This window comes from Anopheles maculipalpis, chromosome 2RL (genome assembly GCF_943734695.1).
Source record: "Anopheles maculipalpis chromosome 2RL, idAnoMacuDA_375_x, whole genome shotgun sequence".
Classification (NCBI taxonomy): Eukaryota; Metazoa; Arthropoda; class Insecta; order Diptera; family Culicidae; genus Anopheles; species Anopheles maculipalpis.
Genome location: NC_064871.1, coordinates 8695154 through 8715318, shown reverse-complemented (window position 1 = coordinate 8715318; position 20165 = coordinate 8695154). Strand labels below are relative to the sequence as shown.

General features: G+C 45.9%; 3 protein-coding genes across 3 annotated transcripts in view; 2 read left to right on the top strand and 1 right to left on the bottom strand.

Annotated features, from left to right (window-relative positions):
- Positions 1-10524: 10524 nt before the first annotated feature.
- Positions 10525-12702, bottom strand: LOC126558004 (protein prenyltransferase alpha subunit repeat-containing protein 1-A). The gene is made up of 3 exons (XM_050213936.1): positions 12620-12702; positions 11381-11862; positions 10525-11303 (listed from the first exon to the last, which is right to left on the bottom strand). Exons 1-3 carry the CDS (start codon positions 12700-12702, stop codon positions 10528-10530), a joined length of 1341 nt encoding a protein of 446 aa, XP_050069893.1. The 3' UTR covers positions 10525-10527.
- A 606-nt stretch (positions 12703-13308) lies between these two features.
- The window catches only part of LOC126559409 (iron-sulfur cluster assembly 1 homolog, mitochondrial), a 347746-nt gene continuing 340889 nt past the window's right edge, over positions 13309-20165 (top strand). The window contains exons 1-5 of the mRNA XM_050215562.1: positions 13309-13502; positions 13601-13654; positions 13736-13811; positions 14017-14091; positions 14158-14283. Of these exons, the coding sequence (XP_050071519.1) occupies positions 13419-13502; positions 13601-13654; positions 13736-13811; positions 14017-14091; positions 14158-14261 (393 nt within the window). The 5' untranslated portion in view covers positions 13309-13418 and the 3' untranslated portion in view covers positions 14262-14283. The remainder of the gene's footprint in view (positions 13503-13600; positions 13655-13735; positions 13812-14016; positions 14092-14157; positions 14284-20165) is intronic.
- LOC126556967 (ras GTPase-activating protein 1) lies at positions 15856-19481 on the top strand. The gene is made up of 7 exons (XM_050212549.1): positions 15856-16062; positions 16422-16541; positions 16623-17608; positions 17684-18030; positions 18106-19018; positions 19099-19255; positions 19326-19481. Exons 1-7 carry the CDS (start codon positions 15891-15893, stop codon positions 19475-19477), a joined length of 2847 nt encoding a protein of 948 aa, XP_050068506.1. The 5' UTR covers positions 15856-15890; the 3' UTR covers positions 19478-19481.

Below are 20165 nucleotides of genomic sequence, written 5' to 3'. Positions count from 1 at the left end.
GATTGCTACGTCCGGTTTGGTTTGGCTTACTTTCGGGGTGGTAAAACCGGCCGCCAACCAACCCCTACCGAGAGGGAGCAGCAAGCCTTTGGGCGGACGGTCGTTTAGCAATTAAATGGATTTGCAACAATTATCAACCGTAGGTTTGACAGCAATAAGACGGTTCCTATAATCGCAATGCGTCGGTATATGTGTCATTGGATTTTCCGGACGTGCGGATGGACCTGTAATGGGGCCTTCCCGTTGAATTACCAGGATTATTTATCCATTTTTCATACGACCTTATTTTACTGCTCGTTGTAATTATCAACTCGCTTGTTTGGTAGTGAACTTTTATTACTTCCCCGCGGCTCCTTCGTGGTGGGATTAGTACTCTGATGAATTACTACTTGTACGATCGTTTTAATGATCAATTAGGAGCAACTTCATTAACTGTTACGTGGTACCGAGCAACGAATCGCAACCGGTGTGTGGTCAGAAAGTAATTATTGGGGTTATAGCATGGGTCAAGTTGGGTCGATCCGGTGGTAGAGGTAACAGCGGCGCCGGTCTTCACACGGCAGGGCCAGGGATCAAAACTCATTAGGAGATCCATTCGGACATAGTGAGGACTCAACTATCTATCCAACTACGTGACATCAATAAGTTTAGTGTTGTTATTATTCCCTTGTTAGCATAGCAGGACGTGACCTCTGAGAACGTTTTGGTGGTCAAAAAGGATTTAGAAGAAAATTATGGGTTAAGATTTAAAATGGTTGCTGCTCTCCTGATCACGTCACTAGAATGACACACAATCCACACGAAGACCCTAGCAGATTGCAAAACAAAAAAACGTCTAAATTTTCAATATCTGCCTTCGCAAACATTGTACCCAACTACAAAAAAGCAATCCCAGTTTCGTTCGTGTTCCGCACACTTTCCAGACGGCGACCAGAAACGACCTGGAAATGGCTATTCTCTGACTGACAGCAGCAGCAGCACCACACACAGCATCATCCGGCCGAAGCGACATAAAAATGGCACACAGCTACTTCATTTCTACTTGTACACATCGCCGAGGCTCATTTTGTTAACCACTTTCTCTGCAAAAACTCTTTCCGAACCATGTGCTGTTTGTTTGTGTATGTGTGTGTGTGAACTGCAACCTCCACCGTCATCTCTACCCTGTTTACCCCCGTTACCCTCGGTGGGATGCTGCTCCACATTAACGTGCGCACCACGTCGTCACACACCCGAAACGAACGGCCGTTGCGTTGCGCATGAACATGATATTAATGTTGTTGCATTTTCTTCCTACTCCTTCTGCTGCTGCTGTTACCACGTCTTCTTCACTGCATAAGTATGCTGAATTTTTGCTGACGGGAGGAGACGGCTACGCAATGCTAAAAATAAGGCAGCCGGCCCCAAGCTAGTAGTGAATCAACAAAAACAAAACGCACATCGATGTGTGTTCGCCACCTCATATTTAATAGGAGGGTAGCGATGGTCACACATCGCAAATTCGCCAAGGAAAACCTGCGCGACACATTAAAACAGAGGCGCGTGTTGTTTTTCTTTTATTCGCAAACGGTCGCAATTGCGTCACGCCACACACTCCAGGTACCTTCCACACACGGTCACGGTACATCCATTCTTCAGTTTGGAGTTGATAAAAATTGACTCTGTTTGGAATTTGCTTGCAAGCAAACGAAATAGAAAACGATAACGCTAAAGCTAATTTCTCTGCAAACACACACACGACGAAACTTGCGCACCTTTTCAGTAACGATTAAACACTGCCATCACTTCTGGTTCTTTACAGCACAATTCGTTTAAACCACAGCTTTAAAATCGTTGGCGTTAGCACCTTCCTTTGCCTGTCAAACTCTAATCCACAAGTGAGTGATCGCGAGGTTGCCGCGGCCGTATGCACTGGAACAATGATCCACACACGCGCCCATACACATACACACACACAGCTACACGTGACACTTTATTCGCAAAACCATTCGCGTGGAGTGGAGAAAATATGCTTTTACTGATGAGCAAACCCCGCTCCTCAGGTTCTTAGGGCCACGATCACGATCAACTGTGGCGCGAGAGAACGATTCTTTCTTCGTGTGTAAGATGGTCGAAAAGGAAAAACGAAAAGCCCACCATCTAACACCGTCGACGATCGGTGCGTGAATGCAGAAGTGATGGAAAAATGCCAGCCCCAATTGTTGTTGGCGCGATGGTAGTGGCAGGGTTGTGAACATACTTCAACTCTGCAGCGAGCCAGTCGTATGCGGATTCTCTTTTACCTGGTACGAATTGTAAATGTTTACCAACTTTAATTTGCTTGCCATAGAGAGGGAGAAAAAGACCGACCGAGGTTTTTATTTTTCTTCTGCAGATTGGCCACGTTACGGGCTTCCTTCCAACCCCCAAACCCCTGCTAGCATCCGGGTGGCAGGGGGGGATGATGTTTGTTGAGGTTAGTGCGTTGGTGTGCGTTGGTTTCATCGTTCCGCGCATATGGTTGTTACAAGAGAAAGAGTGATTTGAGAGAGAAAGAGAGCGGATCTTTCACAGCGATTCGTTAAGGGTTGTTCTATTGCGGGGGCTTTATTTGTATATTATTTTAAACTTTGTTTTAAAGAAATATATAAAATAAGTTTAAATTGAACGCCACACCGAAGAAAAGAATTAATTTCAATTCGGCTACCTTTTATACTCGAGCGACCATATTTCATCCCCTACGTCATGTTGAGGGTTGAAAACTCTCTTTTGAAAACTTTCGCACATTCTGCACAAGCAGAAAGAGAGCAAAATTCATCATCCCCTTTTTTCCCTGCACAGAAATGATCTCTTTCTCTCACATATACACACATACTAAACTAAAAAGCAGCCGGCAGTAAACGTGTGTTAGTAGGATCAAAGTAGGCGCGTACACACATGCGTCTAATGCTTAGCAAATAGCACCCCGTTGTGTGTCAATGTGTGTGTCAGTTGCAGCCATTTCTTCCACCCTTAAAACAACTACCCCCACCCAACTTCACTCACCCCTCGGCGACAAACACCGGACCCCACAAGCGCATGCAAGTTGTGCAAGATAAGGCGCGATACGACGATTAATAATCATCGTTATTTAAGCCGCTAATTATCGGGCGCAAACAGCACGCGGCACAGCACAACAACACACTGCACATTTGCACTTCACCAATGCGTTGGAGCCTTCGCAAAAGCACGCGTAAAATGGGGGAGCCAGCCAGCAGTAGCAGTAGCATCACCTATCCTTCAATTGTGTGTCGTTGATGTCGCTTATTATACTTCTTCTAGACTTAAAGTCCTTCAGGGTTCTGCCGGCCATGTAATGGCTTACGAGAGACTTATTTGGATACAACGCAGTTGGATAGTCAAGTCCTCACACTACTGGATGCACGATCCGGACAAGGTTTGAACCTAATAACTCTGGACCTAATAACTGAGCGATCCCACGATTGTCGCGCGAATTTTTGCAACTGGCTTGCTTTACACATCCTATGCACATTCACACACACACAGATCACCGTTGTTAAGCGTCGTGAAGTCAAACTTTAAATATAAACTTGTATCCAGCATTACTTGAATGGCGTACGGCGCGCAGCAAGAAGATATGGACCTTAGTTCCGTGTCAACAGGATGCGTGAAATGGACTGCACAGACTGTCGGCGCAACGTGCCTGGGGCATAGACTGTCAACCGGGAGGTTGATAAATTAGGCACAGGTGTTGTTTGACGTTGCGTTTCGGCTTACTTGAGATGTGTGTGACACACGGGTTCGTGGTTTGGTTGCTATAGGGGCAGCAATAGGCAAAAAAAAAAACCCAGCTCCAGACAAAACACCTGTTCCTTGCGTTCGGGCAACGGTTACAAAGTAAATACCCTATCTTATCAATGGAAGTGGCCTCACACCTCACATACGTGGTATTATTAGAGGTCCACTTGGCCAGCTGTTTGACTGAAGGTTGTTCTGCTGCTTTTTTTGTCTTTTTGCTGCAAATCAATAAAAATCTCAGACCCTTGTGGGCGATTAGAGTTGCAAAAGATACTGCGAATACCTATACCCGACGGTAGAGACAGTATAAAAAGGATTAGAATCTCTGAATCAACGGACCAAACCTGACCGTTTGTTTGAGCACGGAATTAGAATTCAATATTCATGAATTCCGCAACGAAACAAACACGTTGAATTCCTTTTTGGCGTACGGGAGTTTGGCTAAAGTTCAAGATGGAGGGTAACCAAGAGGTCCTCGCCGCCTTTAGCGACAGGATGACTATTGCAGCATTATTGACACGAAATTTAAAATCACTTTGGTGGTTTGCTTGTGGTTGCTGCGGTTTATGCAGCGAAAAGAGTTGGTTTGGAGCTTAAGATGCTCATCCATTTTTGTATGGCACAACGTCCTGCTTCGGCTGCTGCTTGTTGGCTTGTGTTTATCATGGAGCAAATTTCATCTAAACAAACACACATATTCTAGCGATAACGTTTTATTGGACATGTGGGTCGGTCATTCTACAAACAGTCGAAAGTGAAACAATTCGTAGTCAATGTCTAAGAAGGCAACATTGAAGTTTTGGGTGATTTTCTAAATGCATCTGGTGATCTTAAATATACATTTCTAGTCGCCTGCTAAAGGAGTTAGTCTAGAAGTCCTCTACATAGCATAGCAACATTTAATCGATTTCTCGAGACATGCTTCTCATTGATCTCTAAAGTTGCTAGGAAGAACTTCTACTACACCGTTTTCAGTTCAAATCTCATCACAACTCTTGCTTGAATATTGTTTATCGGAGCGCTTCTTAAACAGCTTCGCGTTCAGGTCAGTTTTGTATCAGAACGACCTTTTTATTAAGTGCCAGTTCAACGAAGATAGTCGTGTTTATTCAACTGAAAAACTGTCTCTATACTGCTAATAATAGATCTTATTATTGCTGGAACTCTTCAGGGAGTCTTGAGTCTTTTAACTTTGATAGTTACGTATGTGAGGCGGGCGACGGTCATTAGAGTGGGACAATCGCTTCTCGGTGGATAAAATGCGTGAAATTTGATTCAAATTGGACTTGAGACTTGAGACAACAACGTCACTTCTTAGGTCGTCGAGTCCTGTCCAGGTATGAGAGCTTGACACCTCTTACACGCTGTTGAATGACTCGATCCAAGGATCCAAGCTCTCTCCTGTAAGCAGGGATTTCTATCCGACTGTTGGCTGAGGTTATGAGGTTTCTTGAGGTTATGAAACTCTTGAAGAAAAAAACTACTTAAAAATATTGATATTTGGTTTGTTCTTTCTTGGCTAAACGACCTGCTGCTAAGGGGTCTTTGTGGGCCATCTATGTATAATGGATTACGAGATTTATGGATTCAACGTAGCTGGATAGCTAGTCAGGTCTGGTTGGGATTTGAACCCTAGTCCGACTGTGTGATGTACGTCACACTGCTGTTCTTCTGTCGCCGGACTGGGGACCTTCCTTTTCTTTGCTTATGCACGTAGTTGGATAGAGCAGTCTTTGCTACGCGAGAACGGTCTGGATGGGAATTGAACGGATCATGCCGTGTGAAGACATTGCCGCTGACGACTCACCACCGAACCTCTCCACGGACTAGAATTTTTTTATTGATTTAAATCATCGCTCAATGAGATGCTTCAGTGGTTGGACTTTATATAAGCATTTATTGAAAATATTTATTTACATTGCCACAAATCTATTCTAGAGCACAAAATAGACACTGCCAGCCAATACAGCAAAGAGAGGCGCACATACTTATTCGGGTCAATTGGAAAAGAAAACGAAAATAACATGGACGTAGAGCGCTTTACGTTAGATGGATGGTTCTGCGAGGTGAAGATGAGAAACAGTGTGCAAGGATGAGAATTTTTGCAGAGAAGAAAGATAATCCTTATGTGTTGTGTGTGTGCTTTCGCAGTGTTAGGATGTATCCAAAAAAAAAAAAGAAAAACCATTCATGCAAAACATTTATACACTGCTATTGCACACCCGTGTATATTTCTGTGTAGTGTTCCGAAACAGTTTAAACAACAAAATAGCTCCTGGCTGCTATCTATTCTAAAAACAAGTACGGCGAGAAAAAAAGTGGGGGAAAAAAACAAAAAAAGGGCACTGCTTTTTGCTTACAATTACTCAGCATTACATACACGCACACACATACACACATGCAGGTTGTTCTTGCGTTCTTCGTGGGCAACAAGCGATCTGCAATTTTGCTATACTCAAAGTTGGTAGCCAGTCAGTTCCTTGCGACACAACATCAAGAAAGTGGAAGCAGAATAACAGTAGCAAGGAGAGAGTAGAGTGGGGTCTGTGGGGTGGCCAGCAACACTTACCCTTCAATGTCCAGGCGAGCACATTCGGCTGCAACAATTCCGCCCTTGGCATGGAACGTTTTCGCTAAGCCCTTGCGGGGGGATCTGGAACGAGTAGTGGATGGGGTGGGGTGGAGCACGGGGCAGGGTAAAGGGTTGAAGGGGTAAAAAAAGAGGAATTGGGTAAGCCAAACCATTGCCACTTTTTTCTTTTCGATGCGTTTTTTTTGGATGGGGGAGTGATGAAAGAATAGTTCAATTTCTTCGGTAATACCATCCTCAGAAAGAACTTGAACTAGGAATGTACAATGCACGTGTATTTGTGTGTGTGTTTATGTCGTGGATTTGAAATCAATTTTGTTATGTCGTAATTTTCTAATGATAAAAATTTGGAAGGAATTTGGAACTCTGCCATGCATAAATGCCCCCATAAGACACCAGCTTAAATAGAACTTAAAAGAAGATTATTCTATTGGCATGAATTTTGAACATAAAATGGGAAGTTGTTGGTTTTTTTTATTTGCGTGTCTCCATCACCTTTTTTATGCAGGGTCAGACGAGCGTTATTAGCATTCGAAAGCAGAAAATGCATCCTCTCAAAGCTCTATACATCGCTCTTTACTGGCGATTCGCTCTCGCGCGCGTGTGTGTGTTTCACGGCAAACATAACTGGCAACCGATTTTAACATATTACCCTCACAGGAGGCCGCCCGAATGTCTTGGGGAAAGCAAACTATGGTGGGTGAGGGTGTAAACGTGGCATGACGCTTATCAATATAAGTAGGAGAATCGCTAGAACCAATGAGGATTGCATACTTTTGGGGGCGTTTAGGAGGAGGTGTTCAGCTTTATGCCTTCTCTACTGGGGGCGGCGAATTGCCCACCTACTCTAGGGGTGGATGGGGTTAAATTGTTGGGGTGGTGTCACGCAAAAATCAATGAAACAATTGTGCAAAAACTCCAATTATGTAACGTAATATGAACGTTATGTTTACAGCCAAGTAAAAAAAAAATACTGAAACGGAGGCTCGTGAGTTTCTGCGGTGGAGGAGAACATTGACAACTTGTCGGTACGTCTTCCCCGTGAGCAGAAATGAACGATATTTCTCCAGCATGATGAAGGTGTTTCAACACGGTGTACCGAGGTTTCCATTTTTTGAGAGATGATTGGAAGGTATGAAGGGAAGAATTTTTATTTAAAAAAAAACACACACGCACAGAAGGAACGCTCACACACAAACACACACACATACCCCTTCAGATCGGCAAGGCTACGATTTTTACGCAGCATTTTTCCCGGGCCCGACGTTTCTTTTTTTCGTTGGGTGTTCGGTGCGAGCTTTTTGTCGGATCAGAGAGATCAGGAAAAGAAAAGGGATCCGAAGAGAACCGGTGTCACGACGCGAAGACGACGTTCGTGTCCGGCAATCACATCACATAATTTCCAACTTTTCTCCCTTCCGCCCGCCGCCACCACCACTACCAGGACACCGCGTCTCAATTCCCGGGAATGTTTCGCCTGGGCGCGGGCAGTAAGGTACCGACCGAGCGGGATGCTCCACCACACATTGTAACCGTTTGTAACGCAGCTGATGGTGGTACCGGTGTGACACACATGGGCAAAAGAAAGCACCCCGTTTAGTCAACGAACAAACACACAGACACACGGCTCCTTATCGATCACACACCACCATCGAACGATTTTCGAGCGACGCGTTTTTCCTCGGTAGCATCACAGGGCTTTGGCCAGCGATGTGCCCTTTTCCACCACGGATTTTTGGATCCGGATCCTGCCTAGTTCACTTCAAGTTTTCTTCTACCATTGCAAGCGCCACGTTAGCGGTTTCGTTTTAGTGCCGGATAAGCGCACCGGAAGCTGGAAAATGATTCTTCGCCCAAAACAGTCACACACAACACACCTCCAGAATATCAGATGGAAGACTGCGAATTATGTGTACCTACTACCAAGGAGGAGGACATGGTACAATGATTTTCATGATCATCGGTTTCGCACGCTCTCGTCGCGTTTGCTCTCTCTCAGTAGACGATTTTTCAACCCCCACAAAAAACTCTCCCTCTCTCTCTCTCTTTCGGCTGTTCCTGTTCAGTAAGGATATTAGAGGGAAAATGTATTTTTTCATTACCGGCATACCAGCACGCATGTGTGTGCTTTCTCGTACTGTTTAGCCAACATTCCTATGTACACCTGTGTGCGTGGGTATGTGAATGTGCTACTTAGTCGGAAAATGAAGTCGTAAATCAAACCAGAATTGCCCAACAACTTCCTCCAAGGTGCAATAAAATATTATAAAATCAAGCATGAGTTTTAAACACAGACTATAGAATCTGCACCTCAAGGATTTATGTGCTGTTTTTACCTACAGTTGCTATCTCTCTCACACACAGAAACACCAATACCACTTACTGATGTGATGTAATCATTCGCCACCGTTAAGGGTTAATGCTAAAGCTTCGATAGCGGTCGATTTTCTTTTTCATTGACAGACACACATCATGCCGCCTGCTCATCCGATCAACCCCACTTTTCTTGGTGTGGTAGTGTGCGTGTTTCTTGGTAAACGCGTAACGGCGTAAACAACAACTCTACTAAGAGTAGGAAAAACAATGTCAAACTCTTTTCTCCGTTTCGGCAGTGTATGATGAAGTCAATACGCGTTAGTGCCAATGGAAAATCGACCTGCAATTGTCTGCACAAAACCCTTTTACTTCACGAATCCCCATGGTATGCATGGTTACCATGGCAATGGAGGAAAATTGTGGTTTTTAACCCTTCTCCTCTGTCTAACTCGTTGCAACACTAGAAAACCAATCACAGACGCACGTTTCGCTGTACGAAGGATCTGTCGCACTACTACAACCACACTACGCGTCACCATTTAATTTTCGCACCACTTTTTTCTTTCGCAAAGCAATAAATACTTACTGCAGTACTGTTTTCTTTTAAATGCAAAATGGGGCACGCGATTTAACCAGAACCCTTCTCTTTTTCCCCGTACACCAACACCACACCACGGCGCTCTGGGCACGGGGGGTGGATGTGTTTTTTTTTCACTTTTCGCTTTTTTCACTGGTCGAAAACTGGAAATCGTTTCCCACTACACCGGATGGCACTCTTTGTTTTTGTACGCACTGTGGTCGGTAAGGAACGGGGTCACATTACCGGTTGCGGGTAGATACCCCTAGCGGGGGTACATATTTTCATTGAAAATGTTCGATTTTTACACTCCTTGTCACAACAGAACTTGTTTGACAGACGACAACAGAACCGGACGTACGTGCGGAGCAGACTCTCGGGAAAAACTTCCGCCAGTGCAACACGCACACACACTGTTGCACACTCGCAATATTTTTTGTTTGGGAGAGAGAGAGAGAGCGCGCTCGTTTCTCGAGAGGAACCAATGCTTAAGATGTGTTTATACGGGTTGGGTGGCTCTCAAAGCTAGTGTCGGGAAAAAAATAGGGACGGAACGGAACGGAACTGGTTTTGCAAAAGGAACGGAACACGAACCTGCGGTGCATAAGAACCGATTTAAAAATTCAAACCCTTAGATGACCAGAGGGAGGGGGGGGGGGGGTGTGGATCTGCTATGGTAATCTGAGTTGGGGAACCCTGGAAGTTTAATAGGATATTCGAAAAGGACTGGAAAAAAGAACCGAACCGAATACTGGGATACTATACTACGTTCGAACCGAAACGGCCGACATTAGTTATAATAAAATATAAAAAAATAACGAAACAAGTGTTTATAGAACAGAAAAACGATCCACATTTCTTTATCTCAAAAATAATTTGATTTATTGATTGTTTAAATAGATAAAATTCACTACTCGTTACGAAATCGAATGCTTGTGCTTAAACCAAGCAGCGTCGACAGAACAGGCAAGGCGTGTGATGGACAGTCGACACGATGGACAGTCCTACACTGCTACCCCCGCTTTTCATAAATATGATTGCGCAAAAATGGGATTCCAACAAGAACCGTGTTCTTGTGAGGAGATTTAAAAAAGCATCATAAACTCTCATCGAAAACTTAACATCGCGTTATCACAATAGCGAACGTTGAGGGAAACGAATAACGAAAGTCCAGCAACCGGAGGATATCCGGAGACTTTGTCAGAAAAAAATTGCAGCACTGACTAGGAACATGAACGAGAAGCGTATCCTGTACACTTTTCCACGCTTATTCCGGCGCAATGCCCAGAAAATGTTTGCACCATTGTCCATGCCGTGGATCACCGGTCGCTCGGTGAAGTTCGTGTGCTTTTAGCGCTTGCAGCAACTGGCTAGCATCCTCATCGAGCCGCGTTACTTTCGACAGTGGCTGTTGACATCCGCCCGGATTGGCGTAGATCGTGCCGGTTGTGTTCAGTAACCAGCCCGACCCAATCCGGAGCCGATCGATCAAAAATTTTACCATAAACTTTCGATGATTTTCGAGCGCTTGCGAAACGTTGTGCAGGGTGCTTAGTTCGCCGCACAGACGTACATCGTAAGCGGCTAGATTGAGACAGTACAGGAAGGTGCGCACCCGGTGTTGGTTCAGTTCGTGCTCTTTGGTAATGGCAGGTAGCAGGTAGCGTAGCAGATTGTCCACCGTGGGTTCAGGTTCACCATCGCCGGTCAGCATTTCGATCAGTGCGCAGAGAGCGTTATACTTGCGGCTACGACCAACGGCTCCGGTCGCCTCCGAAAGCTCCTCGGAGCCGTCATCCTCCTCGTCGTAGTAGCACATTTCGAACATCTTTGTCAGCACAAACTGCCGATGGTTGTAGCAGCTGTAATCGTGGATGTGCTTGCGGATAAACTTTTCCGTCCTATACACCTCGTACTTGAGCAGGTTCGGTGCTTTCATCAGGACCCACTGCCGGTGGCACCAGGCATGGTAATTGGTATTGCTCTTGTCGGCACATTTTTCACACAAGCTAATCTCGAACGCCCAATCGATCGCGTCAGAACCTGAAAGGTAAGGGAAAAGTGTGTGACAATTAGCCCGAGTGTGCCATTTCTTCTACTGTGGTGCGATTATTACTCACTCTGAAACAGGTACAACCATCGTCGATAGGCGAACGCCTCGTTCGATTTGGGCTTTTTGCTGAGAACAAGAGTTGAGAAGTGGAACTCCTTCGCGATGTCCAACCGATTCTTTGCAAATAGCTGCCGTCGCAGATTCCAAAAAGTCGCCACATCCGGATTGATCAGAATGGCACAGTTTAGGTACTTGATAATCGGTACATTCCCACCGTTACTGGTGTTGCTGCCGATTGTGAGACCACCACCACCTCCGCCCCCTCCACTGCTCACTTTGCCCTTGTCGGACACATTCCAAGCGACTGATCCGAGCCCAAATGGAGTCGTGGTCGACGAGATCCACTCGTTGCGATACTTCAGAATCAAACGATGCGTATAGGCGTACACACACTCCACGGCCCACGACTGCAGTCCGAGATTGTGCTCTACGTGGATCACTGGTGATTTGTTTTGATTCAGTGGCATCGGTATGATTTCAAATCCAGCCCTAAAAAGAACAAGAAATTGTGGTCAAATATAGTACGACGGAAATGAAAGGGAGAGTTATTTACGGAGCTACACAGCAGCCAAGCCCCAACAGAGCTCCAGAGAGGGCTCGGGAGTTGCGTCTTAATCAAAATAAATTACTACCGCCAATTATGCGGAATTACTTTCAATCAAAAGTGTACGGGGGACGTGCAACACAAACCCCTCACATGCTATTGGCATGATTGCGCGTTTCGGTGTGGCAGAGAACCAGCAACACCTATCAGCAGCAGCAAAAGCATTCATCGCTCAAGGCCACGGGATACCTTCTCCGCCGTGATGATAAAAAAAAACGGATGAGGCGGAAAAGTAACGCCAAACTCTTGAAGGACGACAACGCGATCGTGATCGTTGTGGAAAAGCTGCCGACACTGCTGTTCCTAAAAAGCCTTCGAAAGTAACTGCTCTGGCACACGCACATATCATTCGCACGTACCGCGAGGGTTTCGCGTTCCTTTCTTTTAATTCTTCGCTTAATTTATTTGACCTCTTGCACGAGATCAATGCCGTCGTTGATCAATTGCGGCGGCTGTAGCTGCAGCAGCTCTAGCGTTGATGGTCCACTTTCCGTAATCATCTTTGCAAAATGAAAAAAGACACACGATCTTCGTCTCGAGGGGAAGATGGCTGTCCCCATCTCTGTCCCCTTCCTCCTACTCCCAAGGGCCGTACGAAGAGATAAAGCCCCAAAAAGGAAGTACGAACGACAGGATACTTACAGATCCGGATCACGCATGAAGACGGCATCGATCTCGTTGATAATTTTCTCGCTGAACGCAGTGTCCTCCTCATCCTGTCCCATTATTGCTGATCCGGTGGGTGAAGTCGGGAAAAACACTGATTATTTGCGCTATTGTTCGCGGAATGCACGGTACGAGCACGAGCGAAAACGGTGTGTTGTTTGCCGCACCGCGGGTTTATGCGCGTTTGCCTTGGTTCGCGACGGGAATAGATCGTCCCGAGATGAAAATCAACCATCAATGAACATCTTGTGTTGCCTTTTTATATATACGTTGTGTGTGCGGATGGGTTCTCGGCTGGGCTGGCAGAAAACAATTCTCGCTCTTCGCGCAAAGTGACAGATCGTTCGCGAGAGAGCGAGAGTGAGAAGAGAGCGCGCTTTGTTATTGTTGTTCCATATCGCCTGTGGGCAGAACGTTGAAATGAATTTTTGAGACATTTTTGGTACTTTACTCATCGGACGGATAATACTTTGGCAAACTAAATCAAAAGAACACTGCCATAATTAAAAACCACCACACGACCACCAAAATAACATAAACAAACCAATTTTGCAAAACAATCAGCTGTCAAACCCGAATCAGCTGTCAACAGCCGCTGTCATAACAAAGTTACATTCGATATTTAAAATTCCCTGTGGTAGGTACGTGTGGCGCGGCAGGGGCGATCAAAATAGTTGTGAAATAGTGCACGAAACACGAAAACCTTCTTCATTATGTATTAATTTTCACAGGATAAGCGTTCTTTGGTGCCGAAAGTAGCAAATTCCCTTGGCAAATGGCTTCGAAAATCGTAGCAACAGCCACAGTGCGTGCGGTAAAGCATCGGAAGCTGCTTCCGATGAGAGCTGCACTATCGCTGGTAAGATTTATCGATCCATTCTTACGCTGGCATTGGCTGGAACCGACAACAGAAAAGAATTTCTATGTTTTCCTTCTACTTTTGTATCAATACAACAGACTCCGGCAGCAGTAAACAGGATAAAACAGCTGTTAGAAGGCAAAAACGAATTTGTAAGCAGTACAAATAAAGCATCGCCCTCCGGTGGTAGTGCGCAGTGTGGACTGATTTTGTGCTCTTTTCCATATCTACAGATTGGTCTCAAGGTTGGTGTACGGCAACGGGGATGCAACGGATTGTCCTACACACTGGACTATGCAACGACGAAAGGTTCGTAAAGTGTTTTGTGTGCTGCGTGTTGAAGCAGCAACACGACCGCATTTTGGTTGCTGATTACATAAAACCAAAACAAACCACATTGCTGATAGTCATCATGCATGCTCTGCTACACCGTCCCACATGACATTTCATTCCCGCGAGAAGAGAAGCGATTTTTTTTCGTTAGAATTTTAAAGTAATTCTTATTTATTTACAGATAAAATGGATGAGGAAGTCATACAGGACGGTGTGAAAGTGCTTATCGACAAGAAGGCACAATTATCTCTCTTAGGTAGATGTAGTGTGTTGTGACCTTAAACAATTACTATTGCATCATTGTTCCTTTTTTTCGTTTTAGGCACAGAAATGGATTACGTTGAATCGGAACTCTCGTCGGAATTTGTATTTAACAATCCCAACATTAAAGGCACGTGCGGGTGTGGCGAATCTTTCAGCATGTAAGAGATGTACGGAACAATACACGGTACAAAGGCTAGACTTTCTTTTGTAAGTTGCTTCGCTCTATGCGCAGATTCCCACGGGTCGTTGGGGTTTGTTATTTTAGGTTACGTAAAATCTAGTTTGAAAATGCACTTTGTGTCCTGTACATAACAATACAATTAGTTTAGTAGCGTTATTTTGAGTGTAATAAATTAGCTGTGTTGACAATTGAGCACGGATTTGTTTCTGCTTCAGTGCAGTCCGAAAGATCAGTGAAAATCGGACGGTATTCTAATTTGAATACAATTTTTTCCAATATGACACGGCAAACAATAGATTATTTTTCTGCATCAGAGCATAATAAGGTGCAAATTGTGCAAAAATATTTTTAATTTTAAAATCTAGCTCCAAAAGGTTCGTCCTTTGCAAATTGATCATTTCGTATAGTAACCAATCCACCACCATCAACGCGTGTGTAAACAATCGAGAAAGCAAGAGAACGAAGGACATTTTCTCTCGCGAGAAGAGGTTTTTTTTGCCTCTGGTGGGGTCCATCTCTTCTCAGACGGAGGATTAATCATCGCAGCCAGCTATCGAAGCAGTGCACACACGGGGAGGAAAAATCGTGTTTTAATCGCGTGAAAAAGTGACCGAAATTGTGAAAGTGTGCTTTCCACGGATGTGAAACTCGTGTCACCGCATCAAACACCGTTTTACGCATGCAATGTGTGCATAGAAAGCATGCCGTAGTAGTATGTTGTTTCGGGTGGTGTGTGTGTGTATGCCACAGTCAACATGTACACGTATCGGACGACAGCAGGCGTTGCTATCAAAATATTGGTCCGTCGTTTCCCGGACAATCGGATCGGCGTCGGACTGTCCGTGGCTTGAAATAAGTGATTTTTCAGTAGCATACCATACAGAGTAGTATTGAAATCAAGTGAACTGCTTTGATAACGGACGCTGACAGGAAGTTTGACAGCGAAGCAGGCCGATGTTATAGGCAAACGCCCGCTGCAGTCCGATACGTGTACGTGGGCTGTCACTGGGACAAAAACGGTGTCGTCCTGTTTCGGACGGAAGTGATCTGGAGTGATTGTGGGAAAATTATCAAAAAAGTTTTTTTTTTTTCTCACAATTATCAGTGCGTGGCGGATGCAGAAGTATTTCATCGTTATACGGCAGGTGTGCAGGAAAAACAAATCAACTTCCCAATCCCCCTCCCCCACCGACCACCGACAGTGGAACGGGAAGGTCGTGTTTTCTCTGTGCGGTGCGCTATGTATTGCCCACGGAGGAGAGAGTCGCCTTTCCAAATCCCCTGTCGATGATGGACTGTGTTTCTTGGCAGCAGCTTCTTTATCTTTTTTCTTTCCCACTTTTTTCCAGCTGCAGTAGAGTGCGGTTGCAAATTCATCGCTGTGTTGCACCAGTGTAATGCACTAGCTGCTGCGTTCCGTTGCGCTTGCTGAGGCGCGGTGCAAACAAAGGAAACCGTGTGTGAAAAAAGCACCCGTTTGCGCGTACATATTTGGGGGTGGTGTGTTGAAAAGTGATTGCAGAGGAAAAGAGAAGAGAGAGAGAGAGAGAGAGAGAGAGAAAGCGAGACGGGGAGTAAACAACATTGAATTCAACGCACAACGAAAAGCAATGGGTGACATGATGCGATTAAGTAGCAGCGGTGGTGCGCTCGGTGGTGGTTTTCATCGTGATAAGCTCGGTTCACCGTCCACCGGCTCGGAGGACGGCGGTGGCATTGATCTGGCCGATATCGCTCAGGAACTCGATCAGGATGAGTTCGATGGACCCGCAACGTTGAACGGTATGCATATGCTGCACATTGGTGTTGGGTGAATCTGGTTCAGATTCATCAAAATTAATCTTTCAGCTGAATGAGTCTCTAGAATCTCACAATCTCTATTCCAAAGAGTCGTGAATCTCGAAAAGTTCATGAATTTCGAACGATTCGTTGTACTCCATGCCCCCCTGTCCCTGTTGTCTCTTAATCGTTTAACTGAATTTTAATATTCGCTTCTGAAAGTGAATCGATCACACAAAAGATTCATCAAGCTCAACGCTAGTTCACAGCAAAACTTTCCTTTTTTGTGCGGATATTTTGTTCGCATTTTCCATACAATGCATGTTTTATCTTCGTGTGTGTGTGTTCCGTTTGTCCGACAGGTGCATTCGACCGTCCGGCCATTACTGCACCCCCGGAGAGTGAATGGTACCATGGGCGTCTCGATCGATACAGTGCCGAGCAGCGGCTGAAATCAACCACCAAACTGGGCAGTTATCTCGGTAAGTTCGGTCTCAGGAGGCTGGCAAGTTTTACGTGATCGCTAATAATTTCTTTCGTCCTACATAAACACACACAAACAGTTCGTGAGAGTGACCGCAAACCGGGCTCGTACGTGTTGAGCTACCTTGGTCGCACTGGTATCAACCATTTCCGCATTACGGCCGTATGCGGTGACTTTTACATCGGTGGAAGGCAATTTTTCTCGCTCAGTGATCTGGTCGGCTATTACACGTCGTGTAGCGATTTGCTAAAGCGCGAACGGCTCGTACAACCCGTACCACCACCGGAACCGGTCAACGATAAGAAGCGTGTCGTGGCGATCCTACCGTACACCAAGATGCCCGACACGGATGAGCTAACGTTTCAGAAGGGTGATATTTTCTTCGTACACAACGATATGGGCGATGGATGGTTGTGGGTGACGGCACATCGCACCGGTGAACAGGGTATGATCTTCCGTGAGTTGGTAGAGGATCTCGATCCAGCGATCGATCCGAACACGGTGTTTCCCTGGTTCCATCCGACCTGCACCAAAAACGAAGCGGTCGATATGTTGGTAAAGGCCGGTCCGGGAAGCTTTCTGGTGCGTCCGAGCGATAATTCGCCGGGCGATTATTCGCTCTTCTTTCACATCAACAATCAGATTCAGCGGTTCCGGATCGAGAAGAAGGGTGTCCGGTATCTGATGGGTGGACGTACGTTCGAGTGTCTTGATGCGGTTATCAATCGGTACCGGAAGGAGCAAATCGTCGAGGGACATACGCTGATGCATCCGGTCATTAATGGCAGCCAGCCGGAGTACCATCCGCCAACGAATTTGGCCAGCGCTGCGGAAAAGATTTACGCGACGTTGCGTGAGTGTCGCGATCAAAATATGCTGAAAAAGACGAAGGGCATCAAGCATCATGGCTATCTGCTGAAAAAGTCGGATAAGACGGCCAAGTGGAAGCAACTGTTCTTTGCGCTGCTTGTTGAAGGTTCGGAAACGCATCTCTGCTTCTACGACAGTCCGAAGAAAACGAAACCGAAGGGTTTGATCGATCTTTCGTGTGCTTATTTGTATCAGGTAAGGTGTAGCGCCGGGTGTCCTTAAGAAAGCACCTTGAGTGATTCGTTTTGCTCCTTTTTACCTCCTTTACAGTGCCATGAATCGTTCTGGGAGCGGCAACACTGCTTCCAGATAGTTGAACGGGCGCTTCCGTGTCTCGCTACCATCACCTATCTCTGTGCCAACAATCAGGAGTGCTACGTCGAGTGGATATCGGCACTGAAGTCACACTGCGTGTCGCAGCTCAGCAAAGCGCAATCCAAGGTACCGCGGCTGCGTGAACTGCGCTGTCTGAATCTGCAGATACTGGAAGCGCATCGGTTGCCGTTCAAGCTGGTACCGCATCCGTACTGTGTCGTCTCGCTCAACCAGGTGAAGGTGGGCAAAACGCGTGTCAAGACAGCACCGGATCCGGTATGGGAAGAGGAATTCGTACTGGAGTAAGTATAGGACACTCTGTATTTTATTGTTTTCCTGGATGTTGGACATTACATGTTCTCTTATTCCCTTTACAGCGATGTTCCACCGGATGTAGTTACGGTAACGATAACCGTACTAAGTCGTGGCAAGCGTGGCAAAGATTCCGAAGTAGCCGAACTGACGGTCGATCTGTGCAGTCTGAAGAATGGGCAGGAAACGGAAGAATGGTTCCCGCTCAACGGCATGACGCCGATGGGCGAATGGGGTTCGATCCGGTTGCGCATTCGCTATCTGGACGATCTCGTAATGCCGTGCGAAGAATACAGTCCACTGCAGCAGCTGCTCGTCGAATCGGAACTGAACGCCGTACGGGCACTGTCCGAGATATGTCACAATGATCGTATCCCACTTGCCACCTCACTGCTCAAAGTGTTCCGGCACGAGAAGCGTGAAACGGAGCTGCTACGAATCCTTTGTCAGGCGGAAGTGGCCCGCGAAAACGAAACCTCCACCCTGTTCCGTGGAGCATCGCTTGCAACGACCCTGATGGATCTGTACATGCGTGCCGAATGCACGCTATTTCTACAATCAGCCGTATCCGATACGGTACAGCGAATACTCGATAGCAAACAATCAGCCGAACTGAATCCAACCAAGATGGACGTCAACGATGATGCGTGCTCGAATGCGGAGTTTTTGCTGATGATTCTCGATCAGGTGACGCAATCGATCTTCACCTCACCTGATGCGTGCCCGCGGACGGTGCGCTACATCTGCAACTGTCTGCAGAAGTCGGTCGTGGCCAAGTGGCCGTCACCGAACGAGCGTCTGGTGCGGACCCGCGTCGTGTCCGGGTTCATCTTTCTGCGGCTGCTCTGTCCCGCCCTGCTCAATCCTCGTCAATTCGGTCTAGTCAATGAAACGCCACACCAAATGGCGACCAGGTCACTGATCATGGTTGCGAAATGTTTACAAAATTTGGCCAATCTGGTTGAATTCGGTGGCAAGGTGAGAACGAGTGGTGTGTCTATTGCGGGAATTTTTTTTTACTAGAATATTTTCGGATTTTCATTCTTTTCATGCTGCAGGAACCGTATATGGAAGTGGTTAATCCGTTTATCTTAAAGAATAAGGAACGGATGATCGTTTTTCTCGATCAGTTGTCCTCTGTGACGGATCCTAATCCACCGCCTGGCTGTATGCAGGAGCCAAACAATTCATCCACGCTTTCCAGTTCTGATGCAGGTAAGTACATTTCTGTCCACGCGGAAATGATATTACTACTTCTACTACTATATTCGGTAACACCTTCCAGGCCGTGAACTCGCCACACTGCACCACATCTGTGTGTCGTATCTACCGGAGCTGCAGGCCATGAGCAAGACGAACAATGCGCTCAAGAAGCTCGTCACCGTGACGGAGATGCTCTCGAAACACAAGCTTAAGTATCGCGAAATGATCAGCTAATCAGCTTCTTTATCGAACAGCACATGAAACGAACAACAACGACATGAGGTCTTTCTGTCAAACGGAATATCCGGATCGGTCAAGGATAGTTTTTTTTTTTTTGCTGTGGGTAAATTCGCCAATCGCAAGTTTTACACGTTTTCTCCTCCAACGAAAACCTATTTACTCTACTACAAATGATCCTTTTTCTTTGCCTTGGTCCCGGCAGCAGTACGTGTGCGCGTTTGTGTGTCGTTTTTGTCTCTCTTTCATTCGTCTATACACACACACACACAAACACGCGGACATACGTGCTAGTGATCCCAGTGTAAGTGAATTGATTACCCGTATACTCAGGAGAAACTAACTTTTAGGCTTAAACATGACTGAAAAAAGTGAAAACGAAAATTCCCTTATCGAAAAGGGATAAAAAAGGGACTTGTGAACAACAAAATTATCGGCACTCGAAATAATAATTCCTTCTCCTCCTTTTCGCTTCGTATCGTCCAACATCGTCCCCCTATCTTCCTATCACCGGAACGACTGATTTTTTTCCTTCCCTAGAATAGTGCAAAGAGTGTGTCTGTGTGTGTGATAATCTCGAATGGCGCAATTTAAACCAAATGAAACAGTCAGAACACGTGTAAGAACGCAACACATTTAAGCTTACCTTGGAAACGAAAAGAACTTAGCAACTTACACCCGTACT

Coding starts and splice junctions, on each gene's coding strand:
- LOC126558004 (XM_050213936.1), bottom strand. CDS start 12,702: ATGGGACAGGATGAGGAGGACACTGCGTTCAGCGAGAAAATTATCAAC. Junction 11,863..12,619: donor TTCATGCGTGATCCGGATCT/GTAAGTATCCTG, acceptor TGTTCTTTTTAG/GGCTGGATTTGAAATCATAC. Junction 11,304..11,380: donor ATGGTTGTACCTGTTTCAGA/GTGAGTAATAAT, acceptor CTTACCTTTCAG/GTTCTGACGCGATCGATTGG.
- LOC126556967 (XM_050212549.1), top strand. CDS start 15,891: ATGGGTGACATGATGCGATTAAGTAGCAGCGGTGGTGCGCTCGGTGGT. Junction 16,063..16,421: donor TGGACCCGCAACGTTGAACG/GTATGCATATGC, acceptor TTTGTCCGACAG/GTGCATTCGACCGTCCGGCC. Junction 18,031..18,105: donor GAAGAGGAATTCGTACTGGA/GTAAGTATAGGA, acceptor TTCCCTTTACAG/CGATGTTCCACCGGATGTAG.